At 51.9% G+C, this 27,960-nt stretch overlaps 3 protein-coding genes across 14 annotated transcripts in view; 1 reads left to right on the top strand and 2 right to left on the bottom strand.

Annotated features, from left to right (window-relative positions):
* Positions 1-5,955, bottom strand: part of RFFL (ring finger and FYVE like domain containing E3 ubiquitin protein ligase) — a 31,146-nt gene extending 25,191 nt beyond the window's left edge. The window contains exon 1 of one of the 2 annotated variants that reach the window (XM_069033021.1): positions 5,854-5,955. The gene's annotated coding sequence lies outside the window, so the exon portion shown is untranslated. Of the gene's footprint in view, positions 1-3,793; positions 4,020-5,853 lie in introns of those variants that run through there. The other variant, XM_069033020.1, reaches the window with a different exon arrangement.
* Positions 151-15,768, bottom strand: RAD51D (RAD51 paralog D). 7 transcript variants are annotated; one of them, XR_011155851.1, is made up of 14 exons: positions 15,342-15,381; positions 13,752-13,861; positions 13,087-13,148; positions 12,812-12,930; positions 12,514-12,595; positions 12,276-12,410; positions 11,758-11,853; positions 11,484-11,574; positions 10,611-10,681; positions 9,567-9,734; positions 8,774-8,908; positions 7,885-8,003; positions 1,724-1,802; positions 151-213 (listed from the first exon to the last, which is right to left on the bottom strand). XR_011155851.1 is itself a non-coding variant. In XM_069033024.1 (11 exons), the coding sequence occupies exons 2-11, from the start codon at positions 13,831-13,833 to the stop codon at positions 8,825-8,827; spliced, it is 990 nt and encodes a 329-aa protein (XP_068889125.1). In that variant the 5' UTR covers positions 13,834-13,861; positions 15,685-15,768; the 3' UTR covers positions 8,010-8,824. The 7 variants fall into 7 exon arrangements, 4 of the variants coding, with proteins under 4 accessions (XP_068889125.1, XP_068889123.1, XP_068889126.1 ...); XR_011155852.1 differs by lacking the exon at positions 151-213 and adding an exon at positions 234-1,020; XR_011155853.1 differs by lacking the exons at positions 151-213; positions 1,724-1,802 and adding an exon at positions 7,347-7,457.
* UNC45B (unc-45 myosin chaperone B) lies at positions 15,383-27,817 on the top strand. Of its 5 annotated transcripts, XM_069033016.1 has the most exons (21): positions 16,843-16,970; positions 17,134-17,217; positions 17,342-17,511; positions 17,779-17,815; positions 18,084-18,259; positions 18,798-18,887; positions 19,354-19,521; positions 19,744-19,912; positions 20,199-20,369; positions 21,210-21,381; positions 21,629-21,929; positions 22,100-22,194; positions 22,862-23,003; positions 23,445-23,585; positions 23,771-23,898; positions 24,367-24,433; positions 24,763-24,876; positions 24,967-25,082; positions 25,952-26,069; positions 26,159-26,314; positions 27,034-27,817. In XM_069033016.1, exons 3-21 carry the CDS (start codon positions 17,350-17,352, stop codon positions 27,298-27,300), a joined length of 2,790 nt encoding a protein of 929 aa, XP_068889117.1. In that variant the 5' UTR covers positions 16,843-16,970; positions 17,134-17,217; positions 17,342-17,349; the 3' UTR covers positions 27,301-27,817. The 5 variants fall into 5 exon arrangements, with proteins under 5 accessions (XP_068889118.1, XP_068889114.1, XP_068889115.1 ...); XM_069033017.1 differs by lacking the exons at positions 16,843-16,970; positions 17,342-17,511 and adding an exon at positions 15,383-15,464; XM_069033013.1 differs by lacking the exons at positions 16,843-16,970; positions 17,342-17,511 and adding an exon at positions 15,919-16,267.
* The last annotated feature ends 143 nt before the right edge of the window (positions 27,818-27,960 follow it).

Raw genomic sequence — 27,960 nt, 5'->3', positions numbered from 1 at the left:
CAAAGGGGACTTGGAAATCTACACTTTACTTGGAATCTGAAAAATAAACTGTTTCCAAACTCTCCTGCAATGCTTGTGCAACAGCCTCAAGACAGGCAGGGATCTGGCCAGCTGTGCCACCAGCTACAGAAGCTGCATTTTAGAACTCACCCTTCTCTGGAACAATTGGAACTTTCTCCAGGCCAAAGTCTGCACACAGAGCTCAGTGTTTCCCTGCAAGCACACAACAGCTCCATTATTGTTTAACTACCAAAAACCAGCTCCAACAATCTATCAAGCTTGACATTCTATCCGTCTCTGCTGCTAGCCCAGACTGCTGGGCATATATATAGGAAGAGGTTCATGGATTCAATAAGAAAAGTTATTTTGTTAATCTAAACAGATATTTCCCTTCTTTTAACCATTAATTTGCCATTTTAAAAACTGTTCAGGAACCCAGAGGCCTGTTTGTCCTCCAGATCATCACATTCAAGTGTCTATAAAGAAATCTATTCCAGCAGATGAATAAAAGCTCCTTTTTAAGATACATATAAAACAAATCCAAAGGCAATCCCACAGAGAAGGAATTGCTCACTGCCTCAGAGCTGCAATACCAGTTGTGGTTCCAGCCTGGCCACGATTATTTTAATACCAAGTTACAGCAGAGCATTAAGCTGCTGCTTATCACCCTCCATGCCCAGGGACAGCACAGCTCAGGCAAAGTCCTAGGAAACAGCAACCCTTCCATGGAAGCAAACTTATCAATGCATGATGCAGCCTCGTGGAGGATGACCTCAAACACAGGAATTACTCAGCTGAGTGATGCCAGCAAGCTGAGTCTCTGGGTCAAGGACACCTGGGAGCCATCCACTGGTGCCAGCAGTCATTTTTCTCTGAGCAAGGTGTTTTGACAGCAGCAAAAAGTAGCATCACATCAGTTTCAGTCTGGAATTCTGTGGGATGCAGTTCCTGACTCATTTGGGGAAAAGCCAAAGCAATAGAAGTTCAAGTGGTGTGGATTCAATGATGCCACCTGTGACACTGCAATTTGAAATTATCCATGTGTATATATAGAATACATAATGCCCAAAGGAACCATCCTTCTGCAGCAGAGGTTACCACGCAACAAGCTACTCCCAAAAGAGAGTATTTAAAATTTAAATTACATTTAATGAGTTTCTAATCTCTCTTAACATCAGCCTAAACTAAAAGATTCAAAGCATATGCTCCTTAAGTATATTCTTATAAGCACATCCCACAACCTTCTGAACATAAATAAAAAGGTGGCAGCATTAAAAGAAGCTGATGTTTAATGAATATTTTAAACTCCACTGAAATAAATTGTGGAAATTCCTATTCCAAGACTATTTGGCAGAGGAGCCAGAGGGCATTAGAGAAAGAAGCCTGATTAATATTTTTGAGTGAACTGAAAACCTCAAGAGCAATTAATGTGAAGAAGTTGTAGATTTTACAGACACTGAAAAGAATTAACAGCATCTCAGAAAACAATTCTTTCTTTAGAAAGTCCCTTATGGGAGCATAAATTTAACAAGCCAGAAACCTTTCAGAGGTTAGAAAAAGCAATCTCAGTTCTGAGGAAACCAGCTGAGAAAGAAGGAAAACCTAATACAAACTCTGAATCCTTGATCTGACAGTCAAACGCTTGGTTTCTTAAAGAAGAGGGCAATTTTTCAACCTTGCAATGTTGTTTGAAGACTAAATAATCAACTTTAGAGGCACCTACCAGCAGGGGGTTGGAAACCTTTGCATGCAGGTGAGTCCTGGTCCTGACATCAGCCCAGCAGTGATGGGATTCTCCCCACCTGTGAAACAGAGATTCCACTTATTCACCACTGCAAAGCATTCCCTGCTCCCTGAGTGCCAGCTGAGGGAAGTTCACACTGCCAGTTCCTGGCGTTTGGAAGGACAGTGCCTGGGAAGGGGAGGAAAACAGGCTCCATGGGAAACCACAGGGAGGTACTGTCAAGGATAATGACTGGAATTACTTTGGGAAGCAGGAGCCAGGCTGGGGTTTCGCAATAGGCAATCAGGGGAGGGCTGGGGAAACATTTGTAGCAGGTAAATAAATACATGGAAGTACAGAGCACAAAGCACAGGCAGTGAACAGCAGCATCACACACCTCACCAGGGCTCTGGCTGTACCACTTCCAGAGCTCAGTCCACACAAGAATCCAGACTACCAGCAATATCCAGGGAGTTTAAAGTCAGGTTATGCCTGTAGTCAGAGCTCAGCCTAGAGAGAAGAACCAATTTCCCTTATTTTTAACTACCTATTTTAAACCAAGAGGTCCCCTTTCCCTGCTCAGCAGCAGCTCACACACAGCTGTGTCCAAAAAACGGCCCCTGTGCACACACTTCTCTGCATCTCACCTTATCCTGCTGCCCACAGTGTGTTTCCTTAAGCACAACAACTTGGTTCAATGCACTTTGATTTCTTATCTTCAGGTCAGGCTCTGTATCCCTCAGGACTGGTCAGAAAGTTTAGAGAAGACATGGAGCCAGAGAATCTTTAATTAGGTGATCTTTAAGGTCCTTCTAATCCAGTCCACTCTGTGATTCCATATCCTATGAAAACACACTCTAAGGGACAGGAAAGTAGCCCAACCCTAATTAAATACCATTTTTCCTACAGTGAAACCAACACACCCTAGGTGAGGAGAGCATTTTACCTGGCCAGTCCTGAGGACACAAACTGCAGTGCTGGGTCAGACACAGCTTGCCCAGCTCCACTGCCTGCTCTGTGCTGGCCTGGAAGAGCCAGAGCAACACAGAGCAGACCGTGGAAATCTGCTTCCACCCCTCCAGGCAAAACCTGGTTCAAAGTCCAAACTACAGGTTTAATAACAGCACTGGCAGCTCAGCTCATGCTTCAGCCTGATTGAAGAGTTTACAATCTCAGTCGTGATTAACAACAAACCGTGGTGCAAAGTTGCACAAGAAGTGAAAATGACACCATTTAACAAACAAACAAAACAACACAAACCCACCCTGAAGTCAACAACAATAAAGAGAAAACTGAAGATGTGAAGAAGACAGATTTCAGTCATAAACTCAACTAGTGACCACTGTCCTCCCAAAACCTCCTATATATGATTCCTTTGTACTCTCGGTGCAGAGCAGTGCATTCAGCTCTCATTTTAGGAGCCAAATCACATGGTACCTGACAATGAGAAACAGTGAGCCTCACTGAAAGCCATCCTACTTTTTCTACCCTACAATTAAACACAATACTTAAATGATGGCTTCAAAGCTATTCCAATTCAGCAAAAACTTGAACAATTAAGCATTAACCCATGAGCACCACTGTCAAGGCAATCAGCCTTTAATTAACAGTTCAGCTGCTACAGCTGAGTGGATAAGCAGACACAGAGTGCTGCAGCTGGGTAATCCTGCTCCAGGATCTCCAGCCCCCAATGGGACACACAACAGCCCAAGGTGTTTGTTTTGGTTCATTAGACCCAGTTGTGCCACCAAAAACAATTATGATTACAGAGAATGACTACAAGATCCCCCTCCCCATCACTGTGGGCACAAATGTGTTAAAGAGATTCAGTATTTGATAGGTGGTAAACCCAGGGATCTGGGATTTGTAATAAACATTTAAAGCTCATAGCTTTCTGCTCCACTTCTCAGCTCTGGAAAAATGAGGTAACAGTGGGAAGACAAAGAGTTAAAACTCTTTTTGTTTATGCAATCATGTATATGCCTTAATGATCATCTATCTTAAAATCTGTGCTTCAAAGTGTTGAAATACAACCCACCACAGCATAAACACAATAAAATACCAACTTACAATACACCTGTCATCTCCCATCCTAATGATATGGAGAGCTAAAAAAGCTTCTTGTACATCCATTAAGTTCTTCAGCAAGCCCACAATGAGGTCAGAAAGAACAGAAAACTGCCACAAGTCCCTGCACAGCTGTGAAACAGTTCTCCCAGACCAACAGCCGAGGTTACGTCCTGTGCTCCCCAAGGAAGACACGCTGTGTGTCAGAGAAGAGGAAGTGAGCTCAAATGAAACCCAGAAACAAACCCCTTTAAACCCCTTTTGTCTCAGCCAATTAAACATTACCCTGAGCACAGCTTAATCTAAGAGGCACAAAATTAAACCGTTCCTATCCACCTGTAGTGTTACACTTGACTAAGCACGCCCGGCTGTCCTTGCAGTGTTGGGAAACACGGGAGTTTTTGGTGTGAGTTTTTTTCTGGAGTGCAACTGGTTCTTTATCACAGGGTCAAACACTGAGCCTCTCCATCCTCAGCCTTTTAACCTGAGGAGACTCAGGCAGGACCATATTCTCACTGCAGAGCTGACATTTATTAACCTGCAGACACAGAAATACTGCTAAGAAACCGGAGGATGAGTCAATACTTTCCCCACAGGAAACACCTTGACCTGCTTACAGGAACAAACTGCTCGGATGACTTCTATTTTCTGAAGAACTTTTGCTTTCTGCAGCAAAGGAAGGACTTGCTCAGCTTTCACTTTGCAGTACGCCCCCAGTTTTGAGCAGAGAAGGAAATAATTTGGGTCCTTAACATCAAATTGCACTTTGGACATGCTAAAATGCAAAGAGACAACAATTTAAGCAGAGAGCTCTACAGAAGGCTGGTGCTTATCCAGAATTCCTTAGCTCTCATAGCAATTTGAGCAGAATAACCTACTGAACCCCAGAGGGGATTTGGGAGCAGAATTCAGAATGGGAAGAGTCGCTCATAACCACTTTTAAACGTGAAAAAAAGAGGTTGCACCGGAGTCCCACTCCCCCTCATTAGGGGGATCCTGTGAGGGAGCCCCTTGACCCCATCTCCCCAAAACAAAACCCAGGTGCTGCACCTGTCCCAAGCCGAGCAGCCCCATTCCCCCCGCCCTGTGCCCGCCAAGCTCTGGCAGCCCCTCCTGCCCTCTGTCCCCCTACACCTGCCAACAACCCAATCCAGAGCCATTCCCGCACCCCACAGCCCCTGGATAACCCTCAGTGACAACTCCACAGCCTCATGGACCCCATATGTACCTGCCCCCCGCCCTTACCCCATCCACCCCTTCTCCACCCTGGCAGCCCACATTGCCCCACACCCCCAAACCTTGGCAGCACCCTCAAAGCCTCGCACACACCCCCAAAACCTGGCAGCCTCCTCATTGCCCCACACCCCCAAATTCTGGCAGCCTCCTCAGTGCCCCACACCCCCAAACCTGGCAGCCTCCTCACTGCCCCACACCCCCAAATTCTGGCAGCCTCCTCACTGCCCCACACCCCCAAACCTGGCAGCCTCCTCACTGCCCCACACCCCCAAACCTGGCAGCCTCCTCACTGCCCCACACCCCCAAATTCTGGCAGCCTCCTCACTGCCCCACACCCCCAAACCTGGCAGCCTCCTCTCTGCCCCACACCCCCAAACCTGGCAGCCTCCTCACTGCCCCACACCCCCAAATTCTGGCAGCCTCCTCACTGCCCCACACCCCCAAACCTGGCAGCCTCCTCAGTGCCCCACACCCCCAAACCTGGCAGCCTCCTCACTGCCCCACACCCCCAAACCTGGCAGCCTCTCCCACAGCCTCCGACACCGCCCCCCTCCAAAGCCTCAAACACGTCCCCAAACCTGCCAGCCCCCTCTGTACCCTAATGCTCTACACTCCCCAAACCTGGCAGCTCCCTCAGTGCTCCAACCCCCAAAACCCTGTCAGCCTCCCTGAAGCTTCACACACACCCAAAACCCCCCAAACACGGCAGCCCCCCCTACCCTCTCAGCTCCTCCCAGGCCTCACAGCCCCACACACCCCTCACACTTGGCAGCCCCGTCAGTGCCCCACAGCCCCTCCAAGACCAGCAGGGCCCCCAGCCGCCTCACCTCGCCCCTGAGGAGCCGCGTCCCGGGTGGCGGCGGGGCCGGCAGGCCTGCAGCGGGCGGTCCCGTCCCGATGCCTGCGCTCGGCGGCGGCGGCGCTATGGCAACTGCCCGCGGGGCCGGGCGGCCGGAGCGGCCCACGGGGCGCCGGGTGGTGCAGCACTGCCCCCTGGCGGGCAGGAGGACTCGGCGGCGCCCTCAGCGGCTCCGAGGGGCGCGGGTTCGAGACCCGCCGCGGGCAGGTGGGAAAAGGAGGGGACACTGCGGGGTCCTCTGTGCGCTGGGGGAGTCTCCTGGGTGTTCACGGGGCTTATCAGCATTGTACAGGAAGTGAACATACACGGAGAGATCACAGAATCAATCAGGATGGAAAACACCCCATCAAGCAGACCAGAGCACCGAGTGCCACGTCCAGTCTTTCCTTGAACACCCCCACGGATGGCGACTTCACCATCGCCCTGAGCAGCCCATTCCAATGTTTAATCACCCTTTCTTCCTCCTGATGTCCAACCTGAACCTCCCCTGGCACAGCCTGAGCCTCTCGTTCTCTCATCCCGAGATACAGAGACAGACACACAGCCAGGTGGACACAGATATGGACACACATCCCTATACATATATACACACATTTATATGTGTATTTTATACATATCGAGGGCAAACAAGCCCTAAGTGCCAAAAGGCATCCCTGCTGCTTGGAGTGAGATGTGCCCTGTCTGCCCTGGGATGGGTTTCACTACCCTGCTCCAAGCATTTCCAGGAGTTTTCCAGCTGTTTTGGGCACGGGGAAGAGGCAGGGGGAAAGGACATCCTGAGCTGTGCGTTACAGAGCTGCAGGAGTGCCTGTCTGAGCATGAAGGGGAAAGGCTGAATGAGGATATTTAGATCCGAAACTCTTTTAAGCCTGATTTTACCATGCAAATTTAGGGCAAATGAGCTTGAGCAGGAAGTCAGGTTTTTCCAGATGGGGTAATAGATTCCCATGACCTGAACCCTCCTGCTGTCCCCACACCGTGCAATAACCAGCACCCACAGTGACACCTTCCCTGCAGCAACACAGCCAGAAATTCAGGACACCACTGTGACCTCGGAGCACACCTGGGAGCACAGGAGCTACCACAGGAAACCCAGCCAGGCCCCAAATCACACCGCCCTCCCCAACCTACCCAGATGTTTCCCTAAAAGGGAAAAAACTCCCACAGCTGCAATTAGCTGAATACCAAGGAGAGAAAATCCCCCCCAGTCATGGCTATGCCAATGGAAGCTGGGATGGGAAGCTTTGGAGGAGCCCAGACTTCCCACCATCACCTTTCCTGCCAGACTGGCAGTGTGCCTGCTGAATCACCACCCCGTGACTCCCTGGTGCCTGAGTGCAAGAGTGGAATTTCTTGTAATTTCTCAGGGAATCACAGGGAAGATGCACACGTGGTTGGTCTCATGCTGACTCTAATGAGGGTTCAAAGCAGGTTGTTCCTCTTCTCATCCTGCTGGTTAGAGGAAGGAAACATCTGGAAAAACCTCTTGGCTCAAATATAACCCCAGAGGTTTCTATTTGGCTCTTCTCTGCTCCACACTCCCCCACAAGAGCTCTGCTTCCCCTACAGAACCTGAGGCAGAGAGATAAATTAGTAATTGAAATTTGTGTGTACCAGCTCTTTATCCACAGCTCCAAGAGAGGAGCTAACAAGGAATTAACTAACAAGAAATTAGCTAATAAGGTAAATTTCTGCTTACATCAGCACAGGTCTCCAGCAGACAGGAAAACCATCCTCTCCCTCCTCACCCCCTCCATCCAGTCTGAAATCCCCAGAGCCACACCTCCCTTCCTGAGCTCGGAGAGCCCAGAAACACAAAAAAATCCACAACTTTTAAAAGTTTTCAGTAAAAATTATGTATTTAATGTGCCAAGCACAGCCTTAGAGAGCTCCAGGAGCTGTGCTGCTGCGTAATTAGTTTAATGAGCACGCCCTGATTAGTCCCAGCTCCCAAATTCTCTGTCAGATGCCTTGAAGTGCAAGCCATGGCTCGGCTCACCTGCCAAGGAGGTCTCTTATGCTGAGGATGAGGGTGTCTAAGACATCTGGGATCAAGAGGAAACAGCACATCCAAGCCTCCCCTCTCCTCAGGAGGTTGCCAAGAGCAGGCAAGAGCAGCTAGAAAGCAGCAGAGCATGCAAAGATTATTTTAAACATCACCACATGCAATTGAATAGGTCCTTGAGCATCAAGCAGGGCCAGCTGGTACCAGCCAGGACCCATCTGCCTCAGCTGATGCAGATCAGAACCTTCATCAGTTATCAGCAAGTCTTTACACAGCCCAGCTGTGCCCCAAAAACACCAGCAGGTCCCCACAGGGCCTGGTGTTACTCTGGGGAAAAAGGAAGATCAAGCATCTCATTATGCCCCAGCTCATCAGCAGCCTGTCCCACCCCAGTCCTGCTGGGGACTAAAGCTCAACATTCTAATTAAGCTCAGAGCAGCTGTCATTAATTGAATTCCAGCTCTCAACAACCACAGCAATGTGCAACAGCTTTTTTTTTTCTTTTATTTCTGAACCAAGCCCACTGTGGGCCTGAGGATGATCAGAATTCCAGGACCACAGGGCAGCAAGCCACGGGGGAAACAAAACCAGACCAAAGAGCTGTGGGGTTGTGCAGGGACAATGCAGCTGGTCCCAAACAACACCTGAGGAGAGGGCTGGCTCTGGGGGGTGAAGGCAAGCCTGCAGCAGAGTGCAGGACCTGGCTGTCCTGCTGCCCTCACAGCCCAGCCACTGCAGGCAGCATCTTCTAGACAGGGAGATCTCCAGGGAAGCCCAGACTCAGTTTTTCCACACGGTAGAATAACAAGAAATTTTTTTTATGTTGGTCCTTCACAGGGCTGCAGGAGTCTCAGAGTCAGTTTGTAAAACCTTCAGTGCTTGCCTGCTTTTGTGCAGCTCTCTTGAACCTTGTGACATTTGCTTTTCCATCCCCTCAGAGTCCCTGTGTGGGTGTCACTGGGCTCGGTTCCAACGCGTCACCGTTTCCGATGTCCAGCTCCACCTGTACCCCTGTCGGCTGCAAGGAGGAACAGAGCAAAGCTTATCCTCACACTGCTTGGACTCTGCATCCCTCCATCACCTGTCTCAGAGCCAAAAATCCCAGTTACATTGCCCTGAGGATTTCCTTCTGCTGGTGCCCCTGTTTTAACTGGGTCTGCTGAATGCAGAGATACAAATAGGCAATGCAATTTAGCAAGGAAAGAACATCTTGCTCTCAGGCATCCCCAGACACACCATTACTTAGCACATCCAGGATGCATTTCGCTGCCCAGCACGCCACCATACCCAAATTTGTTTGGATCAAGCAGCAGAGCAGGCTCAGAGCCAGGAGGCTCAGGCAGTGCTCAAGCTCAAGTCACGTTTGAAGGTGTCAGAGCCATTTCCACGGGATCCTCACTGCCCACACACCATCAGGAGAGTGAGACCAACATCAGGAACACAGTGACCTGGACTGTAAGTGCTGCCACTCATTTATCCTGCCTTTAAAATACCAGCCCAGGCTATTGGGAACAGATGCTCTTCTCTTCTGCAGCATCCAGCCAGACTGCACGAGCTCCTCTCCCACTGCCAGGGCTCACCCAGCGAGGCTGGGTCCTGCCCCACTCCCACAGGAGCCAGGGCCAAGTCCCACAGCTGCTCCTGCATTCCCAAGGGATGGATCCAGAGAGCCTCACCTGCCGGGGTGACTTTGCCAGGGAAGCAACACGCTGTGTGGTGGCTTTCTCCCAGGTGGCTTCTTTGCTCTCCAGCAGCACCCGGGTGCTGGGCATGAAACTCCAGGAGCGGCCAAGGGCTGGCTTCAGTTGGCCAGTGCTGCTGTCCCTTGTCACCTGGTTGGTCACCTGCAGCACAAACAGATTTATCAGTGCCCAGGAAAAGCAGTGCCACTCGGTGTAATGGAACACTGGAGGTCACCAGGAAATCCTGGCCAGGCTGCTACTTCTAGGAAGGTTTTTCCTTCTCCATCCTGAGCCCTCCTTCAGCTCCTCTGCCACCCATTCTAAACACAGCCCAGGTAATTGCCCCAGACAGTACTCAGGGAGCTCACTCATGTCTGCAAGCTGCATCACTTCTGGTGCTGAAGTCACCACAAAGTTTAACTTGGGGCCTCCAAGTGTCTTTCCAGACATGCTGTCCTTGTCACTTCATCAGAATGAAGGGCAGGACTGTCTCGACACCTTCCAGTGCCAGGCTCAGCAGCCCACCATCTTCTGGTGTGGCCTTCCCAGTTCAGACACATTAATTGTGGTCCCACCCACCCGTCTGGGTGCATTGGCAAATGCAATTGCTTGGCCAAGAGCTGGGGAAGGCTCGAGCAGGGCCCTTTCCAGCTCCTGTGGGATGATGCAATGCCCTGCAGTTCCTGCAAGGTGACTGAGAGGTTACCCAGGAAGCTAGCCAGCCCCTTAAATGAACAGTGTTTTATCAAAAATAAACATAACCAGCCTTTCCATCTGCCTGTACTTAACTCGGCCTTGCTCAATCCAGTGAATGCCGTGCTGGATGAGGACAGCAAGAGCAGGAGGCAGCACATCAGCCCAGGTCTTGGCCCATGCTCAGAACAAGACATCTGCAGGCTGCAGAGATGTCAGGGAGCAGGGCACTGTGGGGTTCAGGCTTAGCTGAGAGTGGGGTCCCCTCTCCCACAGGCTCCACAGCCTCCCCATGGCTCCTCGCCACACACCAGCACAGGAAGGACAAAGCCCAGCAACACTCACCACAACAGCAAGGCTGAACTCCCTGGCCAGGGTCTTCAGCTCCCTGGAGAGCTGCATCATGAGGGCCAAACCTGGAACAGGACAGAGCATTTGGCTGTCTGGGGATCAGCCCCCAAAGTGCATCTTGGAAGCAACTGGCATCTGGATTTGCAGGAGCACTGGATTCAGTGCCAGCGCTCGTGTTCATGGACACCTGCACTGGACCATTCCCCACCCTGTCCTATCTTAGAAGGCCCAAGGTCAAAAAACCCTACAGAAGCACCAGAAGCTCCAGACAAAGCTGGCCAGGTTGATTTAGCAGGTACAGGACCCATCTCTCCAGCTCACAGCTTCATTTCCTACAGCCCACGGCTGTGAGGGGACCTCCTGTGATAGCACTGGCTGCCACCCAGCTGTGCAAGACCCTCTGGAAGGTGTTTGAGGGGGCTCCTTGGTATCCTCACTTCTGATTTATGGTCCTTTCTGGCAGAAAGAGTTCTGCAAACTGTGCCAGCAACCCTGCTGTATTTGTGACACTGTAAGAAGTTTTCATGTATGGGCAAAGAGTTCAGTGCCTCCCCTGGATGGGTTTCAGGCCACTGCCATGAACGTGCATGGCCACAGCCAGCTGGAATGATTGTTGCTAACACTGCAAACAGAGCCCCCTTTTATCCAGCCCCAAAGGAAAAGCTGGGAGCAGTCACATCCACATCCACATCCACATCCACATCCACATCCACATCCACATCCACATCCACATCCACATCCACATCCACATCCACATCCGTCCTGCCCCAGCCCCCACTCCAAGCACAGCACACGTGGGTGGAAGAGGCTCTTCAGGACGAGCAGAGAGCTCTGCAGCCTCCTGGCACACACAGTGGCACAGCTCACCCTCTGACTGCCTGCCACCCAGCAGAGGGTAAATCACAGCCGACACCGAGTCCAGCACCATCATCTTCAGAGGTCCCACGGAGCTCACGACCTGCAAGGAGGCACCATGTGTAATGTGGAGTAATAAATCCAGCAGTTTTGGAGGCTGTGAGCTGCACAGAGGCTCCAATACCCCCAGGATGAGGCAGTCTGGAGTCACTTGTCAGGCACACAAGCCCTGCTGCCCTCCCTGCAGCTCTGGGGACGGGAGAGAGGCCCGGAGCCTCGCTCCTACCTGCTGGGAGAGGCGATCCCGCAGCTCCTGCAAGGCACGCAGCAGCTCATAGATGCTGAACACACGGACCACCTGGATCCGCTGCAGAGCCTCCAGCTGCAGCACAAAGCACAGCCTCAGTCTCCCCAGGACTTGTCCTATTCCTCCTGCCCCAGCTGCCACCAGCTCTCTGCATTCACACCATGTCACGGAGCCAGAGACCCTTACTCTTCCACATTTGCCTCCACCCCATTAACACATTAATTAAGTCCCTATTGCACTGATGGAAAAAGCAACATGGATTGAGCTCAGGGAGCAAAGTCCTGCAAGTCCAGGAAGTCCCTCCCTTCTCCCAAGAAAAACAACAAAGGGCAGTGTCTCTCCTGAGCATGGCACCCACCGAGCCATGGAAGGAAGAGTCTGGACCCAAAAAAGGGGACAAAGGCAGAGCTGGAAAGACAAATCATCTCTGGGGTTTTCTGCAGGCAAGAGCAAAATGAGTTTTAGAGAGCAGAGGGACCAGCTCCAGGGGAACTTGCCTGCTCTTCCTCATCCTCTGTCTGGGCTCGGAGCATCTGGTAGAGACGGGAGGCAGTGAAACCCCCCGTGGAGTCGAGAAACAGGACGTGCTGCTTGAGGCCCAGAGACACACTGGCTGCAATGCCCAGGCACACCTGAGGGAACAGGGACGGGGTGTGACATGTCCCTCTGCTTCACGTGCCTGATGGCACCATCTTCACCCTACCTGTCCTCTCCCCTGCCCTCCACCCCACTCACCTGTGTCTTCCCGCTGCCCGGTGCTCCCATGAGCTCCGTCACTTCCCCCGTGTACAGCCCCGAGTCCAGCAGCTGGTCCAGGCTTTGGGATGGACACAAGGTGGGATTATCAACACCCCTTCAGCCAGAATGGCAGGGGCACCGGGAGGCAGCACTCCCCAGATATTTGTGCCTCAGGTCCCCTTCCCAAATGCAGACAAGTGCATGGGGATGGTTTGGAGACTGAAATTCAAAGTCTGTGTTGGCAACCACAGCCTTGTGCAGCAAGCCCAGCAGAGCTGGTGGGAGATGCACCCACCTTGGGCTGCCAGTGGGCAGGATGGCAGTGGAGCTCTTGAGCTCCTCATAGAGGTCTGCTCCGTTGGCAGGGAAGGCAGAGAACTGGGCCAGGAGCACACGTCTGACTGCAACCAGTGCCTGGGGGAAGAGAGATGTCTGGAAACGGCACTGAGCAAGTCCAGGGCCAGTATCTGCTGCAAAAGGTCCCCCCAGATAAGCCCATCCTTGTCCATGAGCCAAACAGCTTTGAGCTCCCTGGTTAATGTACCAGGGCTTAGGAGTAGTCCCTTTTACCTTGTAAGACAGGGAACACTTCTGGGCAACATCCTCCAGGTCTGAAGACACAAAGTCCACCACTGCAAATAACATGAGGGACAAGAGGTTGGAAGCTGAGCCTGATCAGACCACAAACACCAGAAGACAACCAGCTTGGACAAAACCTGCACCGACAGGCAAAGTGTCTGTGCCCTCTGTCAACACTGCAAGTGGAGGAGTTTTTCCTCTGAGATGGCCCCATCACAAAACAAATTGTTTCTTGCAAAACAGAGCAGGGAAAGAAGCTGGTAAACATTTTCCTTGTTTTGCTCAAGAGCAGCCCAGCACCTTTTCCTTCCCCTCTAAGGGCAGGAGGTGCCTGGGGTGCAGCATTCCAGGAAGTTGGGCATTTTTCAGAGGGAAAACTGCACAAACCCTCCTGAAATACCATAACAAAAGCCATAATTGATCAATCCTCAACAAGCCTCTGCAGGGATCTCTATCATGTCCTTACACTCTTCTGCTCCTGTGGAGAAGTCCTGACTCACTGCATCCACCCAGGAGGACCCAGAAGACATCCAGCAAGGAGGACATGGAAGAATATTCAACCACCACCATCCTCCCAGGATTTGGGATGATACAGGTACACCAAGTGCAGAGGGGATGATGTTCCCCAACCTGAGACCCTGATGCCAGCCCATTACCTGTCTTGATGCCATTGGCCCTGAGAAGCTGGATCATGTCTTCAGTGAGACCAGGGCAGAGCCCAGCCCGCAGGACCACCATGTCCACAGCGTGGGAGAAGAGCAGAGACCTGCAAAGAAGATGGGAAGGTGGAATTCATAGAATCATTGAGGTTGGAAAAGATATCTAAGATCATCAACTCCAACCCTCAACCCTGCACTGCCAGGTCCAACACTGAGCCATGCATGGTGCCTGCCCCTGGAGCAGGGGAGAAGCCACCCAAGCTGTGTCTGGGATGGGTGGTTACGGTGGGTGCTTAATTCCCCTTTGGGGCCAAACAGCCCAAAATGCTGCACGGGGGGCACGGGGACATCGCTGCGGCTGGGGAAGCACAGCGGGCGGGTGGAACCCCATCCCCGGGCAGGGACATTCCCCATGCCGAGCCACCTCCAGCAGAGCCCCACGATGGTTCCACAGCGCCGCGGGCTCCCCCGCAGCCCCGGCCGGGGCCCGCGGTCGCTGCCCGTTCCCTTCCTGCTTCCTGCCGCCGGCGGAAGGGCCCGCACCGCTCCCGGGCCCGCACCGCTCCCGGCCCGCACCGCTCCCCGCCCGCACCGCTCCCCGGCCCGCACCGCTCCCGGGCCCGCACCGCACCCCGGCCCGCACCGCTCCCCGGCCCGCACCGCACCCCGGCCCGCACCGCTCCCGGCCCGCACCGCTCCCGGGCCCGCACCGCACCCGGCCCGCACCGCTCCCCGGCCCGCACCGCTCCCGGGCCCGCACCGCTCCCCGGCCCGCACCGCTCCCGGCCCGCACCGCTCCCGGGCCCGCACCGCACCCGGCCCGCACCGCTCCCCGGCCCGCACCGCTCCCGGGCCCGCACCGCTCCCCGGCCCGCACCGCTCCCGGGCCCGCACCGCTCCCGGGCCCGCACCGCTCCCCGGCCCGCACCGCTCCCCGGCCCGCACCGCACCCCGGCCCGCACCGCTCCCCGGCCCGCACCGCTCCCGGCCCGCACCGCTCCCCGCCCGCACCGCTCCCCGGCCCGCACCGCTCCCGGGCCCGCACCGCACCCCGGCCCGCACCGCTCCCCGGCCCGCACCGCTCCCGGGCCCGCACCGCACCCCGGCCCGCACCGCTCCCGGCCCGCACCGCTCCCCGGCCCGCACCGCTCCCGGCCCGCACCCCTCCCCGGCCCGCACCGCTCCCCGGCCCGCACCGCTCCCGGGCCCGCACCGCTCCCCGCCCGCACCCCTCCCGGGCCCGCACCGCTCCCGGCCCGCACCGCTCCCCGCCCGCACCGCACCCCGGCCCGCACCGCACCCCGGCCCGCACCGCTCCCCGGCCCGCACCGCTCCCCGGCCCGCACCGCTCCCGGGCCCGCACCGCACCCGGGCCCGCACCGCTCCCCGGCCCGCACCGCTCCCCGCCCGCACCGCACCCCGCCCGCACCGCACCCCGGCCCGCACCGCACCCCGGCCCGCACCGCTCCCCGGCCCGCACCGCACCCCGGCCCGCACCGCACCCCGGCCCGTCGTTCCCAACCCGCTCGGCTTTCCCTTGCCCAGCCCCTCCGCCGGGATTAGCACAGCGCTGAGCTCCCTTCCCACCCAAACCATCCCGGCATCTGTGACACTCCAAGGGATGTGTTTGTCCAGGCTCATCAGCCAGCGCTGCCGGGTGGGAGGGAAATGGAGCTGCACGGAGGGCTGAGGGGCTCTGCTGCCCTACAGGTGTGGGGAGCCATGTGCCCCTCCTTGGCTGTACTGGGGGCTTGAATTTCTCCTGGAAAAGCTATTTTTTTTTTTGGTATTAGTTATTATTATGTTTTTCTTTCCCAGCCGAGGCCTGAAGAGGGCTCTCGGCACTCACTGCTGAGCCTGCCCTGCCCTCTCAGCTCTGCCTTGAGCATCAGCAGCACCCAACACTCTTTGATTTTGTAACTCAGTTTACCTGCAGTGCTGCCGCTTTGTGACAGTGTGGCTTCATTCTGCCTGACGTGAGAAAGGCAGTGCTATATCCCACGAGTACTGAAATGAAGCCAGCTGAGCCTTCCCCAGTACCTAAAACCATGTGGGAAGGGGTTTCTGGTGTGTTAATCCAAATGAATGCTGGAAAAACCACTGCACTGAGGCTATCCAAAGCAGGAGTGGCATCTTGCACTTTTCACAGCTGTTGTCCTTGTGCCTTGGAACTATTCCCAAACAGGTGAAGGTGTGGGAGCTGTGCTTGATGAAGCTGCCTGCAGCTGTGGTGCTGCTGATGTGCTGTGAAGGGATTTACAAATGGCTTTGGAATCGCCTCCTGCCCAAATACCAGGGACCAGGCAATGCTGCTGTTGCCAGTCAAACAGGAGACATGGGCAGGGCAGTCCTGTGCCAACCCCTGCTGCATAAGAGCCACAAGCCACAACACAGATCACAGAATTAAAGACAATGATATTTTTCCTCCTGGCAGTGTCTTGGTCAGCCCATGCTCTCCTCAGTCATTTCCCCATCCTGCCAGTTCCCCCCTTTGCTTTATAGCTGGCATGCTGGTAGGTACCCTGGGGAAGGCAAGGTCTGTGTTTGGGGGGAGATAAGTCACAAAGCAGAATTCCTTCATCGTGACCCCTGGGAAAGAGGGGAGATTGAAAGGCTCAGTTCTCCTGGAGCTCAGTGCTACTCTGTCTACTGGTGTCACTCAAACTGAGCCACTCATCACACAGTTCCAGTATGCTCCAGTCCAGACCTCTGTGTTAGTCCATGTCACTGTGTTGCTGAATGACCACGTGTGGGGCCAGTGGCAGCGCCAGACATGGGTGAGATTTCCAGTGGGATGGGCCCTGCAAGGAGGAGGAGGCAGCACTGGCTGTCAGTCAGCTTTCCATCCCAGGGAATTCTGGAAGGTGCTGGGCACTGCTGCAGCTGCTGGCCTGGGGCCACTTGTCCTTGAAGCTCAGCTGTCTCATGCTTCCCTAAATGGAAAGGGAAAAGGGTCTGAGCACTGTGACAGGGGTCAGCCATCCCAGCCGTGGGCTATTTTGGCATGAACCCCCCCTTCCTGCTCCCCACACCCTGTGCAGCTCTGCAGGCAGAGGGAAGCTGGGATTTGCCTGGCAGGTGGGAGAGGATTCCCTCCTGCTGCAGAGGGGTGCTGCCTGCTTGCAGCCAGGTGCCCCCTGAGCTGGCCCTGGCTTCCAGCCGTCCCCAGGCGTATAAAGCACGAGGGGACAAGGAGGGGAGAGGCTGTGGTGACAGGTGACACTGACAGGCAGCAGGAGCTGCCAGGTCCTGCCCAAATGTGGAGTGGGAAGTGAGCTCTTTCCTGAGCCACACAGACTCTCCGTAGTGCTGGCAGATTTCTTTAATTCCTTTTTTTTGTTGTTGTTGTTTTTTTTTTTGTTTTAAATTGACTCCTAAGGATCTACATTGGTGGGAAAAGCTTCTGAGAAGCCACAGCCTTGAAGAGCAGTTTAGGTCTTCATTTTCAAAACTCTTCAGCCTGGTAAGCTGCTTTTATTAATGTGTGTTAATTTTATGTCAGTCTCATGGTGGAACTCAGCTTGGGGGAGTAGGCAGGCGACTGAGGCAGTTGAAAATGGGACACAGATTGATGTTTTTCCTTCAAGCTCTCCAGATGGAGGATCCCATCCAGCTGAAAGAGGAGGGCAATAAATATTTTCAGGCCAGTGACTACGAGAAAGCCCTTCAAAGCTACACTCAAGCCATAAAGCTCAACAAGGACAAGGCACTGCAGGCAGTACTGTACAGGAACAGGGCAGCCTGTTTCCTCAAAAAGGTGAGAAGAGCTCCCCTTGCCTGGGCAGTGCTCAGGGGGAGAGGAGCAGGAAGGCAGCCAAGGGCACTCACTGGCTGTGGACTGGGTGGTTTGTCTGTTTATTGAATAGGGTGTTTCCAGCTGGTCTGAAATGACATGTTCTGGGCTTGTGCTGGAGCTTCACTGGGGTGTCCCATTGGGGAAATGGGAACAGAGAGGTTCCAGTGTCCATCAGGAATGGGGACAGCTATTCCATGGCTAAAAAATCTCTCCTTTCTGGTTCAACAGGAGGAATATGCCAAGGCAGCCTCAGATGCATCTAGAGGTAAGGAGGGGGCTGTTATGAGGAGAGCTAGGTACACTCGCTCAGCATGCTCTCACATCTGCTTTTGGGACACTGTGGCCTTATTCCTTGATGTCCACTAACACCCAAGTGCTGATGCCACACGGGAATTCCTGGAGGTTCAAATGATGTTGTTCCAATTTGGTGCAATCAGTGCTGACCAGGCACTGATTGATGCTAATAACAGAGCAAACCACAGTTTGCACAGGCAGCAAGCTCTGATGCCTGGTGTTTTGGATCCCTTTCCCAGCTATTGACATCAATGCTTCGGATATCAAAGCCTTGTACCGGCGCAGCCAAGCCCTGGAAAAACTGGGGAAGCTGGACCAAGCATTCAAAGATGCTCAGAAATGTGCCACCCTCGAACCCCGCAACAAAAACTTCCAGGAGACCCTGAGACGACTGGGGGCCAACATCCAGGAGAAGGTAAATGCCAAGGGAACAGTCCTGGGTTCACAGACCAGAGGTGGGAAATCCTTTCCCTGGGTTACATCAATGGATTGTTGGTCATACTGGAAACTCGTGGCAATACAGGGGGATAAATAGGCTCCATTAACTGGAAATTCATACTTGATGTGTGTAAATCTGAGGATTGGGTTGAATGGTTAAATTGAAAAGTGTGGCAGCTTCCTCCTGAGGCTGGCCTGGTCCTGGGTGTCTTGGAAAGGTCTTGGCAAGGGACTGAATCAGCTTCGGGGTGGGTGTGGCAGTTGCCACGTTGCTACAGTTACCTTTACAGGGATGCTATGAAGAAATCCTCACACCACTACCTACTGTGAAGTCTCAGAAATTAATATTTCGGGCTGGTTCTGCCAGATGGCAATGGGTAATGGATGCTGATTGCTGAGAAATGATATCTCCTGTTATCGCCTGTGGTTTGAGGGTGGGGAGTATTCTTGAAGCGAAAAAGGAAAGTTGCTCCTTGATTTCCTCCTCCTCATGCTCTGTGCTCTCTCTGGCACAGCTGCGCATTCAGTTCTCCACGGACTCGAGGGTGCAGAAGATGTTTGAGATCCTGCTGGATGAGAACAGTGACAAAGAAAAGCGAGAAAAGGTGAGAACTGCCCTGGACTTGGCAAAATAGCTGTTTGGTGTCAGAGACTGCAGCAGGGAGCAGAACACTGCGTTCCCTTCCCCACCTCTCCTGGATGGAGGATGAGGGAAGGAACTGGGAGGTGAACTGCACTTAGAGAGAGGGGAAGTGTCCCAACGAGGCATCACCCCTGTGCCGAGGGAAGGTGGCCCAACCTCCCAAAATACCAAAGGCGGGATCAGCCTGGGATTCTGCTCAGGTCCACCTCTGCCACCCTCCAGATATTCCCTCCAAGCAGTGACCCACTCTTCTTGGGCAGAGCAGAGCTGATCCCTAAATGCACCTGGATAAACTGTCTGGTGGGGTCTGAGCTGATCTGCTGCATCTGTCAGGAGATGGCTCCCACCAGGATCTCCCAGAGCTGCACGGAGATGTTCTGGAGGCTGGGCTGTGCCACTGACCCCTGGTTCTTCTGCCTCCCACCCAGGCTGCAAACAACCTCATAGTCCTGGGGCGGGAGGAAGCTGGTGCCGAGAGGATTTTCCAGAATAATGGGGTCAACCTGCTGCTGCAGTTGATAGAAACCAAAAATCCTGAGCTGATCCTGGCAGCCGTGAGGACACTTTCAGGAATGTGCACAGGACATAAGGCTCGGGTAAGGACAGGGTGCTTGGACCTTCACTGCTATTGTACCTGGGGAGGGGGAAATTGCAATAGTTTGTGTTGTTCGTGAGCAGTGGGGGGAGATTAAAACTCTGCCTTGTACTGATTCAGGACTCACTGAGGAAAATAGTTTCTTTGTCCCAGCTGAGCCTAGAGGACACAGGAAGGAAAGGTCTTTGCTAACACTGTCCTGCTCTCTCCTTCCTGGGCCCAGGCCACTGCCATTCTCCATTACCTGGGCATCGACAGCATTTGCATGTGGATGTCGGTGGACAATGAAGAAATCTCCCTGGCTGTCTGCAACCTCCTGCAGACCATCACCGACTGCCTGCTGGGCCAGGGGAAGGAGGAGCACCATGGCAAAGAGGAGGCTCTAGTGCTAGGTAACAGCACATCACCTGCTCTTCATTGCCTCTGCCTGCAGGAGGAGTGGGCCAAGCAGGGAGGGCTCTGCTCCGGGGATTCCACCTTATTCCTTGTTCTTTGGTGAAGTGGGGACTTCACCCTTCAGCTGTCCAGGAGGACAACCTGCACACAGTTCTTATCCTCATGGATAGCTTAAATACTTCTGTTCCAGCCACACAGTGGCTTTGAATGGTTTTGACTGAGCTCACCTGCTTTCAGAGATAACTTCTCGTAACTGGCTGCTACTACTTTGCTTCTGTGTAGACACTAAGAAAGATTTGAGGATGATCACAACGCGTTTGCTGGATATGCTGGTCAGTAAGAAAGTGTCTGGGCAAGGGCGAGACCGAGCCCTCAACCTCCTCAACAAGAACATACCGAGGAAGGACCTGAAAGACCATGACAACAGCAGGAGCATCTTTGTCATCGACAATGGTGAGTCCTTCCCTGCCATCCTGTTGTGATTTGGGAGATGTGGAGCTGTGTGTTCTTGCCTGAATGCCTGAAGAACTGGTCCCACCTATAAAATAAATCCTCTCTGGCTTTTTTTTGGTGCATGCAAGCCTGGAGCAAAGTTAGGCTTGTTAGCAGGAAACAGTACTGAGAGAAAATCAACTGTGTATAAGAACAAGAATTTTTGAGTTTCTAAAGGACTGCCTAACATCTCTGGTTAGTTTTCTCCAGTGTATTTGCTAATGTTGGGAGGATTTGTCTTGGATAAATTGTCTGGTTTAGACAGGATGAGATGACCACCTGCTGAGCTTGGTGGACCCATAAACTGGTGTATTCTAAAGCTGGTCAAGGATGAGGAATTTATGTGCTGCGTGTTTTTATAGTAATTCCAGTGCATGTGTGTGTTAACCATTTCGATGGAAGTTATTTAATAATAATTCAGCAAGAGGAGGGTTAAGTCATCCAGAATCACTTGAAAGTGGCTGAGTTTTCCTCAGTCAGAGCCTCCGGCCTTGGGGGTCAGTAGGTTTAATGTTTCCTGACAAAAATAACAGATCCAGCCAGGGGCCTAATGCAGTTTTGCTCATCTCACTCTGAGAGCTGGAAAAAAGCCTGATTCTGCAAACCTGTAATCTCACCAGCAGAAGCTCCTCCCCAGTAAATATCTGAGTGTCTTTTTTGCTTAAGGCTTATGTGATTAGGCTGCAAAATATTTGAAAACATCCAAGCTGGCTATTCCACAGCAAAAAAGTAACAAATGGTATTTTGAGTTTTGCACAGACCCTCTCCCCTCTGACAGCCATGTCACTCCATCGTTTCCAGGCTTAAAAAAGATACTGAAAGTGGTGGGCCAGATTCCTGAGATGCCTGACTGCCTGCCACTGACAGAGAACACGCAGCTGACTGCCTCTGTCCTCCTAAATAAGCTCTACGACGACCTGCGCTGCGACCCAGAGCGGGACAACTACCGGCTGATCTGTGAGGAGTACATCAAGTGAGTCAGGGGTGAGCTGGCCCAGAGGGCAGGAGCAGGGGGTCTTGAGGATGAGATCAGGCACTTGAAGTCCTCTTATGTTCAAAACTGGGGCTCTGGGAGATAACTATTTGCTTGAGATCTTGCTGGATCACAGGCTTTGCAGAAATTTGCGCTCCCAAACACCAATATGATTCAGCAGTGCAGTTGAGGGAGGATATTTCCTCCCCACTGCTGTTCCACACCCTACTCCCTCTATCCCATGCAGGAGCAAAATCGACCCACAAGACATGGATAAGACACTCCATGCTATCCAGATTGTGTCTGGAGTTCTGCAAGGGCCCTTTGACTTGGGCAACAAGCTGCTTGGCATGAAGGGAGTGATGGAGATGATGGTTGCCCTGTGTGGGTCTGAGAGGGAGATTGACCAGCTGGTGGCTGTGGAAGCCCTCATCCATGCTTCCACCAAGCTGAGCCGAGCCACCTTCATCATCACCAACGGGGTGACGCTCCTGAAGGAGATCTACAAGAAGACCAAGAATGAGAAGATCAAAATCCGAGCTCTGGTGGTAAGGATGCAGCCCTGCCTCTATTGCCTGCCACACTCAGCAGCCTTATCCCAGACTTGGGAGAGGAGAGAGATTCTGGGAATGAGAGATGGGCTTAGGCTGTTTTGGGGCAGCAACATGAGAGGATTAATGAGCCTTTCTCACCAGTATGTCCTCTTCATCCTCCTCAGGGTCTCTGCAAGCTGGGCTCAGCAGGAGGCACAGACTATGGCCTGCGGCAGTTTGCTGAGGGCTCCACTGAGAAGTTAGCCAAGCAGTGCCGAAAGTGAGTGACTTCCCTGATTTTTTCAGTTGTTCTAATCTTTGCAAAATACAATATGTTCCTCTCCCGTGAGATCTTGCCCACATGTTGCCTTCATTTCCTGTGCTGCCTGCCAGCTGACAGTGCCCCCAGAGCCACAGCACTGAGACCTGGAGCTCCTCTGTGCCTGAAGCAGCCATAAGTTCCTCCTGCCTCAATATCCAGATGAGCCTTCTCCTTCCCTCACTGCCCATGGCAGACACCAAACCCAGTGCCTCCCTCTTTGCCAGAGTGGCACAGCCTAATTAATGCTACCTTGAATATGCACAAGTCCTTTCTGAAGGTGAATTTGCCGGGTGGAGTAACCAAGGAGGTGGGATGAAGTTAGGAAGTGACTGAATGGGCGGTCATTCCTGCAGGCATCTCGTGTTTCATGGGATGGAAAAGGCAAAGCAGTGCTGAATAGCAGTCCTGGTCTGTCATTCCCAGCAGCATTTAAATCCCACAAGCTGGACCATGGGAGGAAGGTCATGTCTCAAGGGGAAGCATCCCCACTCTTAGGAGCTGCAGCAGAACCTGAGGACATATTTGGACCTGAATCAGCCTCAATATCTGTTTTTCCTCCCTTTTTTTCTAGGTAAGTTAGTCCTGGCTCCTGAGATAGAAATGTGAGTGTTTTTCTCTCTTCCAGGTGGTTGTGCAACACCAGCATTGATGCCCGCACCAGGAAATGGGCTGTGGAAGGGCTCTCGTACCTCACCCTCGATGCAGATGTGAAAGATGACTTTGTTGAGGATGAGCCAGCCCTGAAAGCTATGTTCGATTTAGCCAAGGTCTATCTTCTTTCCTTGTTCCCTCATTCCTCTGGTAGCATCAAGTTCTCCCAGCTCTTCAGCCCTGCACTGTGGCCCAGTCAGAAGGAGCTGTGACCCCAACCCCTCACCTGTGGTTCAGCAGAACTTCAGTCTTGCCTGTGCCCCAGGGACACCTCAAGGCTGTTACCATCCTGCTCTCTTCTGAAGAAGGTTGCTCCTACCTTTACTGTCAGCAACTGCATGAAAACCAAAGGCATCAAGGTGTTGACAGCACCTCATGATGTTCAACACCTTTTTTGACTATGAAAACTTTTGGTTTTCCCTGCCATGGGCTATAAAGTTGGGCATAAAGCTAAGAACATTTCCACCAGTGCAAAACACCACGATGGCAGCCCAGAGGGACCTGTTTTCCTGCTGTGCCCTCCTCACCCTCACATAAGCTTTTATTTTCCTGTGCAGGCAAGCGACAAGACTATCTTGTATTCCGTGGCTTCTGCACTGGTGAACTGCACCAACAGCTATGACACCAAGGAGCTGGTCCCAGAGCTGGTGCAGCTGGCAAAATTCTCCAAGCAGCATGTGCCTGAGGAGCATCCAAAGGTGGGTTGTGTCCAGCTGGAGATGCTGTTCAGAAAGACTTTCTTTGGTGTATCCATTGTCACATTCTTCAGGTGTCCTGTCTCCAGACTGAAATCGCTTTGCTCTCCAACCAGGCTTGGCTGTTAGGTAGCTGGATGGTAGAATGGCAGCTAAGGGCTAATCCTTTCCCAGTGTTTTCTCCTCAGGACAAGAAGGATTTTGTGGTGAAGCGGGTGAAGCGGTTGCTGAAGGCCGGGGTTGTCTCTGCCTTGGCCTGCATGGTGAAGGCTGACAGTGCCATTCTGACAGACCAGAGCAAGGAGCTCATTGCCAGGTGCCTTCACTACTGATGTAGGAGCTGGGAGTGCTGGGCAGCCCCTGTGCCATGGGGATGTCATCTGGGCTGGCTCCTTGTTTGTGGGGAGGTACACTCTGCCTGAGAGGGGGGGATGAAAGGGAGGTGGAGGAAAGATTTTAAACCAAAGTTTTTCTTCAGCAATATCATAAAAATCCACGTTCTGACCTTGAAGCTGGCTTACAGGGATGCCCTGCTAGGATGCATTTTGAATTTTTAGTTCTTTGTATCGATTCTGACTGGAAGAGAGTTCATCTTACAGATCTGGAAACTTCTTACTGTGCCATTTGCTGCTTCCTCATAGAGTGCTGTGTGCACTGGGTTAAGCATCTGGAATTTACCGGGTGGCTCTAGCCCTCCTGCAAAACCTCAACCCCCTTTCACGAGGGCTGTTGGCTGTTTGCTGTCCCGGGTGGCTGTTTCACTGAGTGTTCTGTGCCCTTGCAGGGTGTTTCTTGCCTTGTGTGAAGACCCCAAGGACCGCGGGACCATTGTCGCTCAAGGTGGTGGGAAGGTGATCACTTTTATGTTTGAAGTTCCTGATGTGCTGTTAATGTCTGCTGGGAGCCTGTGGTGTGTCTCCAATGAGGGGCCGTGACAGAAAAGCACAAGCTGTGGCCCCCTGGGGCCACACTGACACTGCAGTCCCACCTCTGCAAGGCTCCAGAGAAGTGATGTTCTTGGAGTGACTGTGTGAGCTACAAGCTCTGGCGTGGTGCCTATTTGAGAGCAAGAGCAAGACATCACAGAGGGCTACGGGATAATTTTAATTTGTTTTAGTCTGTTAAGGCAATCCTGTAAATCTTCTCAGAACACTGAATGCTTTTTCCTGTGTATCTCCAGGCCCTGATACCTCTGGCTGTGGAAGGCACAGATGTTGGCAAGATAAAGGCTTCTCACGCTCTGGCAAAAATTGCTGCTATCTCCAATCCAGATATTGCATTCCCAGGGGAGAGGGTAAACTTAAAAAAAAAATAACAATAAAAACAAAAGCATTGATACTTCCTTTAGCAAATGAAAATTGCTAATACATGCCTTCTCTTCTAGGTGTATGAGGTGGTGAGGCCCCTCGTCAGCCTGCTGAACACAGAGAGAGATGGCCTCCAGAACTACGAGGCTCTGTTAGGTCTCACAAACTTTTCAGGAAGGAGTGATAAACTTAGGTGAGTTTTACTGCTTTTTAACCTTCCTTCTTCCCCAGGAGTGCATGCGAATTACAGTGGAACGCTTGTTGGACTATGAAGACCGGTCGGTTTGAGCCACCTTTGGCAGAGCTACAGAGGTCTCAGAGCTAAAAGATTCTTCAAATAGGAAAAGGGGAGTGGTACATTTTCCTACAAAAACAGCAAAGACATGAACCTCATCTGCATTAGGCAGGGAATGAACCATGCCATGAGCTCCAGTGCTGCAGACACTGGTTTGTTTCAAGGCCTTCCCTGCAGTTAATATTTGATAAGATGGTTACTGCTTGACCTATTGTTATAAATGGTATTGTGATATTGGCTTTTTGCATGTTACATAATTGTTATGAATGTATTGTGATGTTGGTTTTTTTTATGTTCCTTAATGTTAGGAAAACTTTACCTAGGTTCTGTAATGTAATACATGATATAGAATGTCCATTGTTTATGTAGTCAATTTAGAAAGGATAGGCAGAGAAAGCCTTCACATTCCTGGAGTATCTTATCAGAGGAGAAGAAGACCCGAAACCAGAGAGAAGAATTTATGGAGGGAGCAGAGACTGAATGGAGCCAAGGAGGAAGATAAGGCTGATGGGACGATACACAGAAATGCCAAAGAATTTATGAATTATGTATGATTGTAATGAATATGCAATGAGATGTCCTTTTAAAGACGATCTTTTGGATGTAGAGTTGTGCCTTTGGATTTCTGCCAAAGCACCCAGCTGTAATACCCTTTTTGCTATTGTCTCCTAATTGTCCCTTTTATTAAACTTTCCTTAAAATTTTACTAAGAGTGAACCTCATTTTTCACACCTATAATGTGGTTTTTTCACTGCTCTTTGACACAGGTTGAAGATAATCAAAGAGAAGGCCTTGCCAGATATTGAAAACTACATGTTTGAGAACCACGACCAACTTCGACAGGCAGCCACAGAATGCATGTGCAACTTGGTGGTCAACAAGGAGGTAACTCGCTGGGCATCTCCAGCCTTACTGCATGCACCTGTCTCTGTGAGGAGCCATCCCTAACTGTGTTATCTCTGGGGGTTTTTTAGGTTCAAGAGCGGTTTGTGGCCGATGGCAATGACAGGCTGAAGTTGGTGGTGTTGCTGTGTGGTGAGGATGATGAGAAAGTCCAGGTTGCAGCAGCAGGAGCCCTGGCCATGCTTACAGCAGCACAAAAGAAACTCTGCTCGAAGATGACTGAAGTGGTAAGAGCATAACTCTGATTGTGGGCAGTGTGGATGTACCCTGCAAGGGTGCTGGCTCAGATGTGAAAATGCCTCTCAAAAGGAAGATGCAATTTACTAGTTTGATAGTGAGGAACCTGGAGAAGCTGGGACCTGGGTGTGCATGCTCTTAGTCCATTTTGATAAATAACCTGAAATCCAAACCCTGTTTCACCCTTAAATGAGAAGAGCTTGATCAATAACCTAGTGATCCCAAAGAATCTCCCTTCCCTGCACAGTTCTGTAGGCTCTGAGAACCCAGATCCTACGTGGCTGAGCGTCTGAAGAGCTGTGGTTGAGAACTCCTAAACCCTGTTGTGTCGCACACATAATTGGACACTGGAGCTCATTAAGATAAAAATGATTAATCAAGCCAAAAGGGAAGCTCAGGAAGATTGGGGTGGGGGAGTGTCCTGGTCATCTCAGCTGTGTCAATAATCTGGTCAGATTCTTTTCACAGAGACTATGCAGCAGCCTAAACATGAAACAGGTTCCATGTGGTGCCAGTGCCGTGGAAGATTCTGACTTTAGTGTAAGAAAAATTGGGTGCAAATATTTGAAGTCAGGTTTCCTTAGTTAAAGAATGAAATAGCTATAAGTGACATGAGTATTGCTCTTCCTTCTGCTGAAGGAAGCAAAAGTCATATTCTTGGCTGAGATATTCTTCAGATCAGTACCAATGATCCCTCTTTCCTTTCCAGACCACCCAGTGGCTTGAAATCCTACAGAGGCTCTGCTTGCATGACAACATGGAGGTCCAGCACCGAGGACTGGTCATTGCTTTCAACTTAATCAGTGCTGACAAAGAGCTGGCGAAGAAGCTGGTGGAGTCAGAGCTCCTGGAGATCCTGACCTACGTCGGGAAGCAGGAGGATCACCCCAAGAAGCAGCACATCATTAGCGTGGCACGTGATTGCCTCAGCAAGTGCATGGATTATGAGCTGATCAAACCTCTCTCTCAGGCGTGAGGGAATGAAAAGCACCAACAACGGCTGAGTGTGGGGAAAAAATAAAGAGAAATACGGAAAAGTGAGAGCCATGAGGAGAATCTAGTGCCATTGTCAAGGCACTGAATAGTTTGGGGACAACTTTGGAGGATCCATAAGCTGTGTGAGGAAAAAGAGGGAATTTGCCTGGGAAATTTGTGTCCATCTGAGTAATTCCCAGATGGTGTAAATCCTTTCTCTGCCCCCATTCTGCTGATAATGATGAAAGCTTCAAGGCCCAGCTGTAAAAGAGTTGGTTGTGTTGGAGATGTGGCAGGAGGCTGTTGGAAGGAAACTCAACAAAGCTGAAATCCACCTCCAGCTCCTGGTACTTCTGGAATTCCCAGCAGTGGTGGAACAGGGAGGGTTAAGTGCCTTCTGTTCTGTAGTCAGAAAATAGGATTTTAGCTGTGTGCTTTTTTGTTCATTCATTTTAAGCTGTGTGCCAAAGTGTGAGGATGGTGGACGAACTCTTAATAAATTCACTACTTTGTTCCAATTTGTGGAATTCCTGTTCTGATTTTATTAAGCCAACGGAGAATCTAAGGCAAGTCTCACTTGCAGTCTTGCATCACACGTGGAAAAATGGAGTAATTGGTAGCACAGGTTGAATTTTCACTCCTTGCAAACCATCCAGTGTTC

The sequence above is a fragment of the Aphelocoma coerulescens genome, chromosome 19, assembly GCF_041296385.1.
Source record: "Aphelocoma coerulescens isolate FSJ_1873_10779 chromosome 19, UR_Acoe_1.0, whole genome shotgun sequence".
Taxonomy (NCBI): domain Eukaryota; kingdom Metazoa; phylum Chordata; class Aves; order Passeriformes; family Corvidae; genus Aphelocoma; species Aphelocoma coerulescens.
The sequence above is the reverse complement of the archived record's forward strand: the minus strand, read 5'-3'. Positions and strand labels throughout refer to the sequence as shown.